At 37.6% G+C, this 15,240-nt stretch overlaps 1 protein-coding gene across 2 annotated transcripts in view; it reads right to left on the bottom strand.

Annotated features, from left to right (window-relative positions):
* Positions 1 to 15,240, bottom strand: part of MAP3K20 (mitogen-activated protein kinase kinase kinase 20) — a 134,869-nt gene that overhangs the window by 40,301 nt on the left and 79,328 nt on the right. For both annotated transcript variants that reach the window (XM_058190445.1, XM_058190437.1), the window contains one exon: positions 10,465 to 10,600. In XM_058190445.1, the coding sequence (XP_058046428.1) occupies positions 10,465 to 10,600 (136 nt within the window). The remainder of the gene's footprint in view (positions 1 to 10,464; positions 10,601 to 15,240) is intronic.

Below are 15,240 nucleotides of genomic sequence, written 5' to 3' on the forward strand. Positions count from 1 at the left end.
TCAGTAAGTTCTGTTTAACTATTTTAAAGCATAACTGCCATGCTTTCTCGTACAACAATAAACTATTATGCTGTATACCAGTGGTTCCCAACCAGTGTGCCGCGGCACTAAGGGGTGCCGTGAGATCTTTTGAGGGTGCCGGGAACTTTTGAGCTACGGAGATTTTAAATATCTATTTCCTTATAAGGGTGGCGGGAACTTTTGAAAGGCTTTCCAAGGGTGCCTCAAACAAGAAAAGGTTGTGCCTCAAACAAGAAAAGGTTGGGAACCACTGCTGTATACACTAGATTAGGACTTTCAGTGTTATCAAAATAATACTGCTTACCCAAACTTAGAAATGTTAAGATCTGATTGCAATATGCAGTAGCACAATGCAGCATCCAAAATGAAGTTTTAGTAATGTCCTAATAGTTAATCTAGAATATTCAGCACTATGGTAAAACTTGGGAAGTTAAATGAGTTGGAAATATGTGCGAAGGAGCTGCTTTCAGAACCTGTTTCTACAAGCAATCAGTATTTTCCCAATGTCTGTGTTTCTGTAGCCCAATGCACATAGAAAACTATCAATCAAGATAATTTACAAGGCAAACTTGTTCACTAAAAAGTAAGCTTCATGAAATTAACTTTACCATCCGTTATATTCTTCCAAGATTGCAATTTAAGACTATAATCCTTAGGAATATCCTAGAGGCTATAGGATTAATCAAACTATCATTTTTTAAAGATATAATGATTTGAATTTGATATGCCTTCCAAGTCACTGTAGCAACTTTTTGCAGCTTTTCTTCTGTCTGAGAACTGTACCATAGAGAGCAGAGAAAGCAGACTAGGCAAGGTATGTGCTGGAAGGGTTTAAGAATCAACACAATGGATTCCCTTTCAATTATTTCAGGATGATAAAACATGTAAAATAAAAAGAAGTAACTCCAGGGAAGGAAAAAAAAGTGTGCAAGAAGTAAGGAAGCCCTTTATCATTTTATAGATTCCTAAATTCTTAAAAAATGAACATTCTTAAAAATATGTGGCCTGATTAAGTGGAAGGTCCTATTCAATCAAAAGTTTTGTTTAAATTAACCAAAGGACTCAGCTACAAGTTGTAGCCCTAACTAGGATCCTAGGTTGTTTCTATAAAATTTTGTTTAAAATATAATCATACTTTGAGGAAATCTGAATTTTATGTTTGCTTTGACAGAAGAAGTTGGTGGATTTAAATATCATTGCATTGTGTTCCTTTTTTCATTTTTACTGAGATTTTTATCAGCAGGAAACAGACAGAAATGAGAATAAATAAGCAACAGTGTGGAAAATATATATTTATCACACAAGAGCAATCCAGCTATTCAAGAAGTCTTTGTCTGGATTAGATTTTTAAAAAAAACTTATTTTACAATAATGCTAAGGACATGTTACTTGTATGGCAGGAAATCTATATTAGAATCGGTAAAACCAATTCTATTCTCTTAAATAGGTGAGCTGTACTGCCAGATAAAACGAGCATTTGAAAATGTTTGTTTCCTATAAATCTTAATATATATACATTTGTGCATGCCTTTTAGTCATTGTTGATTCCTGGTAACCATCTGGACAAGTCCCTGCAGTTTTCTTGGCAAGGTTTTTCAGAAGTGATTTGCCCTTGCCTCCTTCCTAGGGCGGAGGGAAATGGACTGGCCCAAGGTTACTCACCCTGTTTTGTGGCCAAGATGGGACTAGAACTCATAATCTTCTGGTTTCTAGCCTGATGCCTTAACCACTATACCAAACTAACTCTAGAATACAGCCCACTGCTATATGTATGAATCTTTGGAATTACAGCTATAGAACATGCAGGGAAACCCCAAATGGGATTGTAATTTTATCTGTTAACCTGCTCAAGAAACCTACAGGAGGAAGGAACAATGATAGATGTATACTTAAAAGAAAACTCCAGCGGTTTCAGCATAAGTATAGTGTTGAGCCATAACGATGTCAACAATAGGTCAACGTAAACAAAACAAAAAAACTTAAACAAACAAAAACCCAAAATTGTTTAAATTAATTTTAAATTTGAAAGCAAAAACAAAAAACAAAAAGAAACCACAGAGGGAATAAACATAAGGAACATGATTTCTCACAAATAAGAAAACATAATGGTTCTGTGCAACAAAATGGTGCTCTGATCTTACTCAGAAATGAAAAACATAGGATTTTTTTTTCTCAATGTTCTTCTTTCTCTCCCTTTTGTAACAGACGCCAGACTAGAGTCCTTACAGCTTTCCTTTACTGCTAATCACTGTCATCCTCAAAATCGATCTCCTCATCGGTATCATCATCCTCATCATCCTCATCAGATAAGTCGAATTCATGGAACCCCAGCGCCAGGTTGACCTTCTTCCCTTTTCTCATAGAGGTGGTTTTGGAAGAATTCTTTTTGGCTTGCATATTGATCTGCATTCCAGAATGCACGGTGGATCCCGCTTCATTCATAGAGAAGACATCCCCAAAACCTTGCATCATCAAGGCCTTCAGACTCTGGTTCATGCCAGCTACCTCCCCATTACTTGCGGCGGTAATCTGACATGACATCTCTGCACTGTTTGATTCCTCTGTTTTAGATTCAAAGTAAGATGCCTCAGACATTCTGGCAGCAAAAGGGAAGCAAAACTAATGAAAAAGGAAAGGAAGGACAGAGGGAGAGGGGAAAGGAAAATTAGAAACCAATTAAAATCCCAGCAAAAGACCACCACCAGATTAGTTAGCAGTAAACAGAAAGTAAAATGATTAGTGAATTTTAATACAAAATGCCAAGTCAGCATTTATTTTTTTAAGGACTTGGTCTATTGTAACTCCATAAAACTATCAGAAACCTATGGCATATATATAAGCAACATAAGATATAAATTTTATGTATCATTAGAAGACCGGGGTATTTGTTTCTTTTTGGTAGTACAATCTAGTCTGAGAATATTTTTAACAAAGCAAAAGGAAAAACAATCAAAACATATTTTGTTTTCTCTCTCTCTCTCTCTCTCTGTGTGTGTGTGTAATAAATAAATATATATTCCAGAGTCTCATACAGGGAAGAAATATTCCTGACTGACAAAAAGTGTGCCTCTTCAAAACTGTATATGGCTTATGTCTGTTTTATGTGCCCATTTTTTAATCGGAATCAAAAGCTACCAGTGGTTGACAATCAAATTAATTCTGGAGAAATAAATAAAATTCTATCTCATCAGAATTAATAAACAATTCATACTTTTTTTTACTGGAAAATAACAATTAATAGATACAAGGTTTCAGCTCTAGAGCAATGCACATGCTGTGATATTTTATGACAGCTCCTTAATACAAAAAGAATTTCCCATTATTTCCTGTAGGATAGTATTTGATGCCACAAGTTATGATGGACACAACAGCCTCCATCTCCTGGACAGTGGCTGCCAAGAATACATAGGTAAAGGCAGTGGTGGGATTCAGCCAGTTTGCACCACTTCGGGAGAACCGGTTGTTAACTTTCTGAGCAGTTTGGCAAACTGGTTGTTGGAAGAAATCATTAGGGCGGAGAACTGGTTGTTAAATTACTTGAATCCCACCACTGGGTAAAGGTAAAGTTTCGCACATATATAGTCGTTCCCAACTCTAGGGGGCGGTGCTCATCTCCGTTTCAAAGGCGAAGAGCCAGCGCTGTCCGAAGACATCTCCATGGTCATGTGGCCGGCATAACTAAACACCAAAGGCGCACGGAACGCTGTTACCTTTCCATCAAAGGTGGTCCCTATTTTTCTACTTGCATTTTTTACATGCTTTCAAACTTCTAGGTTGGCAAAAGCTGGGACAAGTAATGGGAGCTCACCCCGTTACACGGCAGCACTAGGGATTCAAACCGCTGAACTGCCGACCTTTCGATCGACAAGCTCAGCATCTTAGCCGCTGAGCCACCGCATCCCATTCAAGAATACATAGAAGTGGTGTATTGCCACACAGAGATTTTTTTAAAAATAAAGCGGTCTGTATGTTACAGCTGTATGACATAAATCCGTCCCCACACGCAGGCTACACTACATGAAAAGATTCCAGAAGACAAGATAAATACTTATTCTGAGAGAATCCTAAGGAACTCTCAAAAGCTTCATACTCTCAAAGGGGATGGCATTCAATTAACCCCTTTTGCTGATGGGCCCCTTTCTGTCAGAGAATGATTTTATATTCCTACCCTCTGCTATCTTCTTATGCTTGCTTGTTCAAGAGTTTTGGGGGGTCTGCCTGGAGACAAGGAGGGTGGGAGACTATCGATGCAAAGGGAAGTCTACGGTATATGCACTCTACTCTATGGCTATGCATAAAGGAAAATGGGCAAGTTGTGATCTTACCAAGCAGAGGCATTTGTGAGGGTAAAAAATGTATTATGTCATATTTTATTCCCATTCCACTTCATTGGCAATTGCTGGACATTTCTTTTGTCTATACAAACTATTAGCTACTGCCTGAATGAGACTTTTTGGCTGTCCCCTTGACAACCTACTTCCTGGAAAAAAAAGTGAAAGGCTCTGCATTAATGCACGGATACTGCACCCACCAGCTGTGTTTTTGCAACAACTAATAGGGCAGATATTACATGGCCATTCTGATAGAGCTTTCTGGCTTTTTAAGGTTCCTGATAATGTATTTGATGTGAAGCTTAAAATTGCAGCCATTGCCAGTGATTGGGCTAAGCCGTTTCTTTCTTCATATAATTTATTTCTTCTCAGCCTAATCATACAAAGAAATGCATGTTCAAACTCAGGCCAAAACAATGCTTAAATATACTTTCTAGTTTTGAAGGCTAGCATGACAGAGCTGTAAGAAGTTGGAGTAGAATCGCAGGATCCAAATCTCAAAACACAGCCATGGTAGTCTTGAGTTATCACTCTGGCTCAGTATTACGTATCCTATTAATTTGTTACAAAAAAACAATTGGTGAAGTGGAGAATCAATGCAAAGTGTGTTCCAATCCATGTGGGATAAGGAAAAGTGAGCTATACAAACAGGACAAACCTCTGAATGAATAAAAGGTCTCTACTGGAAGAATACTTTAAATGTTTGGCTTTGCCATTTGCCACAGAGACCTCCTTTTAGATAAATAAAATAAAACTCTACTTCAGCTTTAGTTCAATGCCTGATTCCTTTACAGCAGGGGTAGGGAACTATGGCCCTTTTATGACTTGTGGACTTCAAGTTGAAGTCCACAAATCATAAAGGGGCCATAATTTCCCATCTCTGCTTTACAGACACATCCATGTAATTTACTAAGGAAATATAAAAATGCTTGCCACTGCCTTCTCTCGGGATATTTTTTCAACACCCCTGGCTAGCCAATAAAAGTATATAAACTATTTCAAAATGTGGAAGTTCTTTAGAAAAGTCCAAAATGAGACAAAGTTTATATGTTGGGTCTTTTGTCTAGAGCAGAATCCCCAATCCCCGGTCCATGGACCGAGACCGGGGCACAGCATGCCAGAAACTGGGCCACGCAAACAAGAGAAGCTCCATCCAAGGGATGCAGGCAACACTTGAAACCATGGCTGCTCCAGTCTGCGAAAAAACCTCTCTACAGAACTGGTCCTTGGTGCCCAAAAAGTTGGGGGCCACTGATTTAGAGACTCTGAAAGCAGCCAAGATCACCTGGAAAACCTACTATAGTTGTTGCCCATCTGATTCTCCTGTAACCACATATTGAAAGTTTGACACGGGCTTTGCTGTGGTTCCCAAAAGAGATGGGACCAAGAAACAAAGCTCAGTGGAGGGCAAACTATGGTTTGTTCACGCCATTCAGAAAGTGGACGGCTTAGTATATTATGGAGCTTTAAGACAACTGGAAAGCTAAACACACCAACCCCAGAATAATCCAACTGTACTAATTTTAGTATAAATGTTCTTGAATGAAGATTGCCTCATGCTGCAGCAGATGTAGCTTGAGCCCTGCAACTGGCCATTTGTTTGAAACACCTTCCTATTCCGTTCAAGTTTATTATCACTTGTCTCTACAGCTCCAAATTGCATATTGTGGGGAAAAAAGAAAGATCTGTGTGTATCTGCATCAGTGCGTTAAAAAAAATACCCCAAATAAATAATAAGGCTGCTTCATACTGATGGCTTGCTACACTGAATGCTCTTGAGTTATATTACAAGTAGCCAGTATTTGGATGCGTAAATCAGGACTAAGAGGGATGAGTTTCCATAATATATCCACAAAACTGCTCAATTTGTCCTCCTTTCAATTCCATGTCAATGTCACCACGATGTTTGACAATGACAGAGCAGGTGCTGAGCAGCTGCTGCTTAGTCCCTAAACTTGAAAACTCTCTGCTTAGCATGTGTCTCCATCTGCTTCCAATTCCTGACATAAGTTCTATACGCTAATTCTTGCATATTAATTAAGCTTTTCTTTTTTAAAAATAAATAAATAAAAATGAGAATTTCTTCCCCAAACTGACAATGAGCTGAGCTTCCCGGCTTAAAAAGATTGAATCACTTTTGCAGTAAAGGATGTCCCTGTAGAAGGACTGTAAATATTTCCTGTTCTTACTGGAACAGTGAAAAAACAAGCTCACAAAACTTGCCTTTTTACCATCACATGTTAAATCTGAACTATTAGAAACAGACATGAACAAAGAATGTTTACTTTGAAAAAAAGAAGAAAAAGGCAACCACCTTAATCTTGCCTTTAAGCTACTCCCTACTTTTGTTCTAATTTCTTGGAGTGACATGGCCGAGCGTAGTTACTCAGCATTAAAGGAACTGTACTTCAGTATTTATTCACCTATGCCCCATCTGAAGTGAATTTTCAAAAGCAGTAATCCCAGATTAAATGCCTTGGAGCCAAAAAAAAAACCCTAAAATCAAAATTGGTGCAACGGCATTATATTTCGATTATGTAAACCCTGAGCTGCCTCAAGACTACTACCGGCAGAGAAGAGAATTTCCTTGCCCCGCCTCTTGCAAGTTGTTATTTGTATATCAAGGCAATCCTTCACTCTGCTGAGCTCGAAGCTTGTCTTGAGATGAAAATAGCAGCTTCTGAAAGGGCATCTCTTGTCAGGAGCTAGCAAAGGGGAAGAAAGAGTCGAGCAGCTATCTACATAACAAAATGGGCACATCAACTAGACTGAAGCAGCTAACCTCTTGCCTGTTTTGACCTTGATTGTAGCATAACTCTCTGCTATAAAGCTGGAGCATGCTTCAAAATAACTCTGCAATATCGCAACCCATACTCTCCACCCTGTCTTTAGGTTAATTTCTCTAGCAATGGGGTTTAGTTTAGATAAAATTCCTGCGGGAGAAATCATTTCAAACGTGAAGCAAGCCCAAACAATAGGGCCGTATTGTAATTTTTATTTTTATAAACACCCTACTGTTGTTTTTCACCTGAAAAACAAGAGTTTGGATTTTTTGTTATCCATCTTGGACCACAGATGGTTTTGCTCTGCCTTATACAACTCACTGCACAAATCTGTAGCTTTCAATCTTTATCCGTGCCAAGCTCTGTTTCTCGATCAAGGGAGAGCAAGATCTCATTGACAGGATGCTAAACTTGGTGCTAATCCAAGATGCACCTAATCCTACCGGCGGCCTTTTATTAGTCATGCCACTTTACATGTGAGAAATGTATTTTTAAAAGCTGCAAAGATGAGCTTCCAATCATGTGACCCGTTGCCTGCAATCTAGGAAGCTGCGCCCTTTATGGGATCTATTGCCTCAGTGTGTAACTATGGGGCCAATGTCTCATTTTTACTCCTTCAAACCTCCTGAAGAGGCCAAAGGCTTGAGATGGTTTACAAATGCTAATGACTCCCACAGGTCAACTCTTTTTTTTAACATTTTTTTTAGCAAAAGAAGCATTTTAAAGACAGGCCAGCAATATAATACCCTTTTCAAATGTCCTTTATGGAACCAAATCATGAGCTTTTATTCACTGGGATTTGAATTCTCCGGAAAAAGAAGAAAAATATGCATATCAGTTCAGCTCTTTCTTCCTCTTTTATCCAGATATGTATTTGCTCCTGCTTCCATTCTCTCAAATACAGGCCACTGCTTGACAAGACTCACAAAACATCTGCAATTTGTTTTTATATGTAGATGAATTCTGAAGTTAATTTCTTAAGAAGCGAAGGGAAATGGGAGGGAAAGGTGGTTTGGAAGCGGCAAGGCTTTTCATTATTCAAAAATCTGACAGAAGCCTTTTCAGCTATAGGTCCCGGGGCTTAAAAGTACTTCACTTTCAATATCATTTTAGCCTTCCCTTTTCAAGAAACGGGCATTTGCTTGCCATAGAAGGGTTGTATTAATATCCTATAGAAAAGAAGTTTACGTTGAGCACAATAGACTTGAGCACAACACTTTCCCTCAGCAAAGCCAGCCAGTAAAAAGTCACAGCAAAAAGCAATAGTGCAGGATAAAAATCCCTTAGCCTCACTCAGGGAAAAGATCAGCTCATTACGGCTATGTTTCATGCTGTGAACCACATAGGTGATGGCCTATATCTTAGCTACTCAATCTTTGCAGACATTAAAGGAAGCCTACGGGCTACCTAGAGAGAACAGAGAACATCTTGCTTCTGGGAAACACTCATGCTTCATCATTATAGGCTACTCCATGTTCACAGCTGGAATACACATGCAGTGTCATTCATACGGATGCCATTAAGCTGTGCCTCAGAAAGAAGGTGCAGGGAGAGTGAACAGGCCAAAATCCCAACTTAGATTAAATGGTAAGTACAATGCACTCTGCAGAGGGAAGCACAGATGGACAACACTCTGCAACATCTGCAGGTTTGATAAACGTTGCAAATGAATGCTGGATCAAGAGGCAGTGGTGGATGAAGACTATTAGCTCATCAGTTTGGGCAGAAGTAAAATGCAACATACAGTAATTAAATAATGCAAATAGAAGCTTGGCTGTTTGCTTCGAACAGATGTCATAAGATGTTAAGGGAATCGTGTTCTGCTTGAAAGCTACTATATATATATATATATCGGATTCTGTGCAGCCATTAAACTTGGGCATATATATCATTTCACTGCATATGAAATTAAGCGATGATGACTCCTTTAGGAAGCAAGATTCAGATTTAGATAGAAAATGTTACTTATGTTTTGCCCTTTATACAGCAAAACAGTCATTTAGACATGAATGCAAATGGTTCCCCAGTGCAATTTCTATGCCTCTCCCACCTGATTCCGTCTAAAATCACTACTTTTATGGATTGCATTATATTAATGGGAAGAAAAATCTGAACCTCCTTCCTGTGCTGCACTAATTATACAGCCATGCTCTCATCTCAATATATCTTACAGCAACAAGATTTGTCATTTCCGTAACAGAATCCAATGCCTGAAACATATCCATTTGCTTCTGAAAATGTACAATCCATGAAGCAGCCTGAAGGCACAAAGCAAAGCAGATCACAGTCTGTTCAGTTTCTTACGTGGAGATCCCAGATTCTCCCCCAATCAGATGCTCTGTACTTCTTGAAGGAAAAGTGGGACATGAGTGTAATAGCTACCGGTATTTTTTATTTTAAAAAAAACAAAACATCCCAACTGACCAAAGTTCTTAATATTATGACAGTTTCACAATACAGTGATTCAGAATTAAGCTACAGGGTTGAGAGATCTGATATGCCTCCATAACAGAGGCATCAGTGTAGGTGAAACTGACTAGGACATGCTATTTCTTTCCATGGAATTGCAGGAGATTTCTGCTTCTCAACTTTAGCAAGACCTCCAATTGTATTTTGATGTTTTGGGACATTAAATTAGATATAAGACCTAGTACATCTTTGGTTAAGCCCTTTGAATTTTGTAGATTTCATCTATGATTCATTTAAATCTTTTTTTTTTCAGTTGGTTAGCCAAGAGATAAATAATTATGCTAAAATTCTATCAGTATGTGTAGCAATCCAGATTCAAAAGGGAAAATATTTTTTGGAGTTATGTGGGCATTCATGTTGCCTTTCCTGTATTTCTCTGTGAATAGTGCCACATAATTTTAAATATGGATCTTTGTGTAGCCCTAATAATATATATGGCTAGCTGTAAGACAAAACCCAGAGAATAATGGCATTTACTGTAGATTGCAATCCAACATCGGCTTATCTGAGAATAAGCTCCAGATTATTGCATTGAAATTTACAATATGCCACATTAACTTAGATGGACGATACCCTATTTTCAATGCAAATTTAAGAATAATTTACTTGGACTTTAATAAAGCATTATAATAAAGTTGCTTTATTTCTCAAAGCCTTCACCTATACTTCCCAACAATTTTAATTGAAATCAGTTTCAAAAGACATGACTAACAAAACATGGCCACTTACAGTTCAAAGCAGGAAAATATGACAGTTCAACCATATGAGCGCAATGTGTAGCTTAAGACATTTCTTAGATTCAAGTTTTTGTTGGATTTTCTGATTCTATTTTTAAACAAAAACAATACAACAGTACTTACAGGTGTGTTGGATTGTTCAGTTAGCTTCTGCTCCCACATTCTCAAGCGTTTTTCCCTTTCCTTTAGTTCCTGTTCCTTAAAGCTCAGATCACGTTCCAATCTCTTCAGCCTTTCTAAGGTGGCCTCGATTTCACATCTAAATCAAGAGAGAGAAATTTGTTAAATTGTACCTTCCCTTGGCAGGATAAAAAAATGTTCACAAATATTTTTCCATACGAATGTTAATGAAATGTGAAGGGGAGAAAAGTATAGTGCTGTTTCAAGTAGGACATTTAATTAGCAGAGCAGAGATTTGTTTGAACCCCAAACAAAAAGAAGAGGTTCTCTTTTTGAAGCCTGATGCAAGTTGAGGCTTGCCAGGCTCCATGTGTTGCTACTTCAATCATCCATCTCAGACACCTTCTCAAGCCCCCTTTTCCACTCACTATCTCCCAGCCTCAACCCATCGAAGAAAGGGAAAGGGTCAAACCAAGAGGGTCCCTTCTTCAAACCAGTGGTAGGTTTCAATTTTTTTTACAACCAGTTATGTGGGTGTGGCTTGGTAGGCGTGGCATGGCTTGGCGGGCGTGGCTTGGTGGGCGTGGCAGGGGAAGGATACTGTAAAATCTCCATTCCCACCCCACTCCAGCGGAAGGACACTGCAAAATCCCCATTTCCTCCTGATCAGCTGGGACTCGGGAGGCAGAGAATAGATGGGGGCAAGGCCAGACAGAGGTGGTATTTATCGGTTCTCCGAACTACTCAAAATTTCCACTACCGGTTCTCCAGAACTGGTTAGAACCTGCTGAAACCCATCTCTGCTTCAAACCCAGAGGAGCTTCATTCTGAACAATTAAGTCCTTGAATTTGTCATTTGTTCTCTTCATATATTAGTATGAAACAATGAGATTGAATCAACATATAAGTACAATTAAGTGTGCTGTTTGAGAACAATATCTGGAAATGCCCCAATATGATTAGAAATCATCACCTGGTTCAATAAAGTGTCACAGACCATGTCCGTAGCAAGACGTTTTGTTGGAAAAGTAGGGGAAATTCTAATTTAAAACTGAAGCAGAAAAATATAATTTAAGATACTTTCCTATAGGCTTGGACCAAGGCTGTTTTTTTTATTATGCAATTTATTTACAAGTATTTATGAATAATGTAGACTTGCCCTTTAAAAATAATTAATGAGGCATCTCCAGATATGAAGATGAGCTGAAAGTGAATTCTAGTCTTTTCCACTGCTTTGAAATACACTTTCCAATGAGTCTCAGTAACACAATATTTTTTGCTTCTATATAAAATCAGTAGCACATCTGAGGAAAATATTTCATTCCTAGCTTTTTTCCTATTGGGCTACTTTTCTTTTTTTTATTAGGAAAAGGACTCCTCCACTCTTGAAGTCTGAAGCATGATGATCCATTTTCCAAGCTTAGAAATCTATCCATCTCAGCCCCACTGTATTTTGCTGCAAGAGTGGCAAAGCTTTTACAGGCCTATGATATATAAGCTGACTTATATATCTTACTTTAGGTAGCAGATCATAGAATATAGAATAATAGAGTTGGCAGGGACCTTGGAAGTCTGTTAGTCCAGCTTAGTTTAATAGATCATAGATCTATTAATGGTATTAATCTATTAATACTATCTATTAATAGTTCTATTAAACCTAGTCACTTAGTAAGATAGCATCCTTAGATTTACAGGGTTTCATGGTATAGTGGCTTAAACCTAGTTTAATAGATCAGCTATTACCATTTGAATTTTAAAGAAACAGAATTCCTACTGCATTTGAAATAATAGTAATTAACATTTTAATTATCCATAACATGTCAACATCCCAGAAAAGTGTATGCATGATGATCAAGGTAACTTTTAAGTTGAACTGAGGAAGGAGTTTTACAGCATAGTTGTATGTATATTCAGAAGTCAGCCCCAAACATACTGACCCATCATCAGTACAAGTAAACCTTACTGATCACGGTGTTATTTTTTAAGGTTGCTCAGAGTTGTTTCTGATTGGGTGACCGTAAAAATTAACTAACTAAATAAATGTAGACTTGCACTGTAAAATTGTTTTATTGAGAGGAATAAACTTGAAGGTACAAAAGAAAATTCTATGTGGGGAATCACTGAATACCTCTAAAATATGAAGGATGGAGTGTAAGCTTCATATTACATTATTTCTATCATTCAGATTTACTGTTTGGTAGCTAAGCCCTTTTGCTAGGTTTTCCTTAAATTAACCAAAATGGTTTCCATTCCTGATTTGAAGCATGGTTTTCCTGTCACTTAAAACTTTTCAAGGTTCAAGGCACCAGGATTCTTTTTTGCTGTGCTTGCTATTGTCTGGTTAGAAAAGATCCTTAGAACTGTGATCCAAGGGTCCCTGTGAATCTTACTACCAATTCTTTTGCCTAAATTGCATGCCTGACCCCAAAATGACCCTAACTGTCAACTGGTGTGGCCTAAGGCAAATAATTGTCAGGGATGCTTGAAGTACAACAGGGCCCTAGGAATAAGACCCAAGACTCAGTTTTGCCAAATAATATAATCTATTTAATAGTTGGTGGTGCAGCCTTGATCCAAATCCAATTTTGCAGGCTTAACCAGACACGATGAGAAACATAAAACCGATGTTTTATATTTCTTTGTCACTTTTTTTGGACAATGTATGGGAAACTTCTGAAGCCAAAATGCCAATGAAACCCTGTATAATCTAAGGATGCTATCTTACAGTTTGTTTGAATCAGACATCACGCTAAACCATGTTCGTTTTGATTCAAACCTGAAGGACATCTGATGCATTGGCACAGAGAGAATCTTAAATAAAAAACCACTTGCACTGCTTCATTTGTACTGTTTATTTGTTTATTTTAAAATGTATCAAACTGTTATCCAACTTTTAAAGTCTTTGTCCTTAATAACATTTTCTAAATGTCAAAATTATATGGTATATGTATTTTAATTATCTCTCTTCATTAGACAAGAAAGCACTTTGTAGAGAAAGGTTAGTTTCTTTAAAAGGCTGAATTCTTTAAAAATATATAATAAAAGTGTAATTGAACAGAATGCTTCTATACATTGCTCAATTAATATATCTTATTCTACAAATTTATTAATTTACATTGAGCATTGGTGATCATGTAATAGAACATGGCATAATTCCCTGTTTTGCCCAAGTTTTATTTTATGTCTCCTCCTCGTTATTATTTTCACCTAAGTTTCTAAATACAATAAGATTTAATCCTCTCTAGAACAGATATGCACAAGTTGAGATCCTGGGGTACATATGTCCTCCAGAAATACTTGGGTGTGACTCCTAGAGATCTCAAAAATTGTTACCAAGACTGTACTTTCAAAAATATACTTATATACTTGCATTGACATATGCAACAGCTTTATATTGTATTGCTGCCTTACAAATCTAAACAATCATCCTTTTTTTAAAAAAAAAACAAAAGGCAGGCCCTAGCTAGCTACTTCAAGTTCTTAATAACATTAGAAACCATTTCCCAGTTTAGCAATCTGTAAAAAGCCATGCAGGTTGCCTGGCTTCAATTGGAAAACCTAAACATATCTAGAAATTCTGTAATCCTAAATACACTTTGTAGAAAATAAGTGGGACTGCTCTTGAGTACGTACAGGTGTTTAATATTCTATGGAAAGGATTCATCACGCAGAATTATAGGAAGCTTGAAGCTTTCTCTCCAGTGCAGTTTGCAGTTTGCATCAGTAGATGGCACAATACATCCTGATCTTCAGAGGGCTGTGCTAGTGTGGATTATTGCCACACTGCTGAGTCAGTGCAAGAAGAATGTCAGTTCTAAAACAAGCTATTTATACTTGCATCATGTGACTTGGGTCAAACCTCCCATCTGTGCTCACATTTTCCATCCCTGCAGTAAAATTCCCTTGCTTGTTATCAGTTCACCACTATTTCCCCCCCTTAAAGTTTAGGATGTTTTATATTGGCAAATCCTTATTCATCCTGGGATTTTAAATATTATTTGCATGCTGAGATCTCTCTAATCTTTCTTGCATGGTCTATCTTTGCCAGTCTTCAAATGAGGCAGGCATATAACCATCAAGTAGACTACTAAATTGTGCTCTGCATTACCTGGAGAATGGCCAAGGTTTCTTAATTTAGACTACAGCAAAATTCGTTTGTATTATCCTCTTCTTGTACAGATCCTTTTTCATCTGTACCTAAGCAAAGCTGTTTTAAATGTACCCATATATTTTATTTCTATATTTATGCACACATCTGATTGGAGTGATTTAAAGATTGGACATAAAACTACTTCTCTGGAATAAGCCCAGCTGAATTTCACAGGATTTATGTCTGAAAAAAGTATGCTCAAATTTATCCAGTAAAGAACAACTTTTAGCACAGAAGGTACCACAAATGAAGGGTGTTAATAGTGGATGGAAAGTCTGATATACTTAAGAGAACACTCACCTAGATCAATGGAAACAGCAAAGTCTAATTTAAGTACAAATGATTAAAACCCAAACTCTTTCAATTTAGTAACCACTTGCACACATAATATTATAGCTGTGTAACCTGGGAAAGAACAAGAGATACCAAAAACAGGTAGCCAGGATACATACTGCTTCATAAATTCAGTCTAGAGTCTGACAATTCCCTGGAGAATTTTTCAAGGATCAGTGAAAAACAGAAGAGAGTTTTGCAGTAACATGTCTATGAAAATGACCCAATAATGACGGCAAATTTTTAAGATGGCAAATATTACATCTGCTTACTCCATGCTGATTATCCTGCTTTTC

Source organism: Ahaetulla prasina, chromosome 1 (assembly GCF_028640845.1).
Source record: "Ahaetulla prasina isolate Xishuangbanna chromosome 1, ASM2864084v1, whole genome shotgun sequence".
Classification (NCBI taxonomy): domain Eukaryota; kingdom Metazoa; phylum Chordata; class Lepidosauria; order Squamata; family Colubridae; genus Ahaetulla; species Ahaetulla prasina.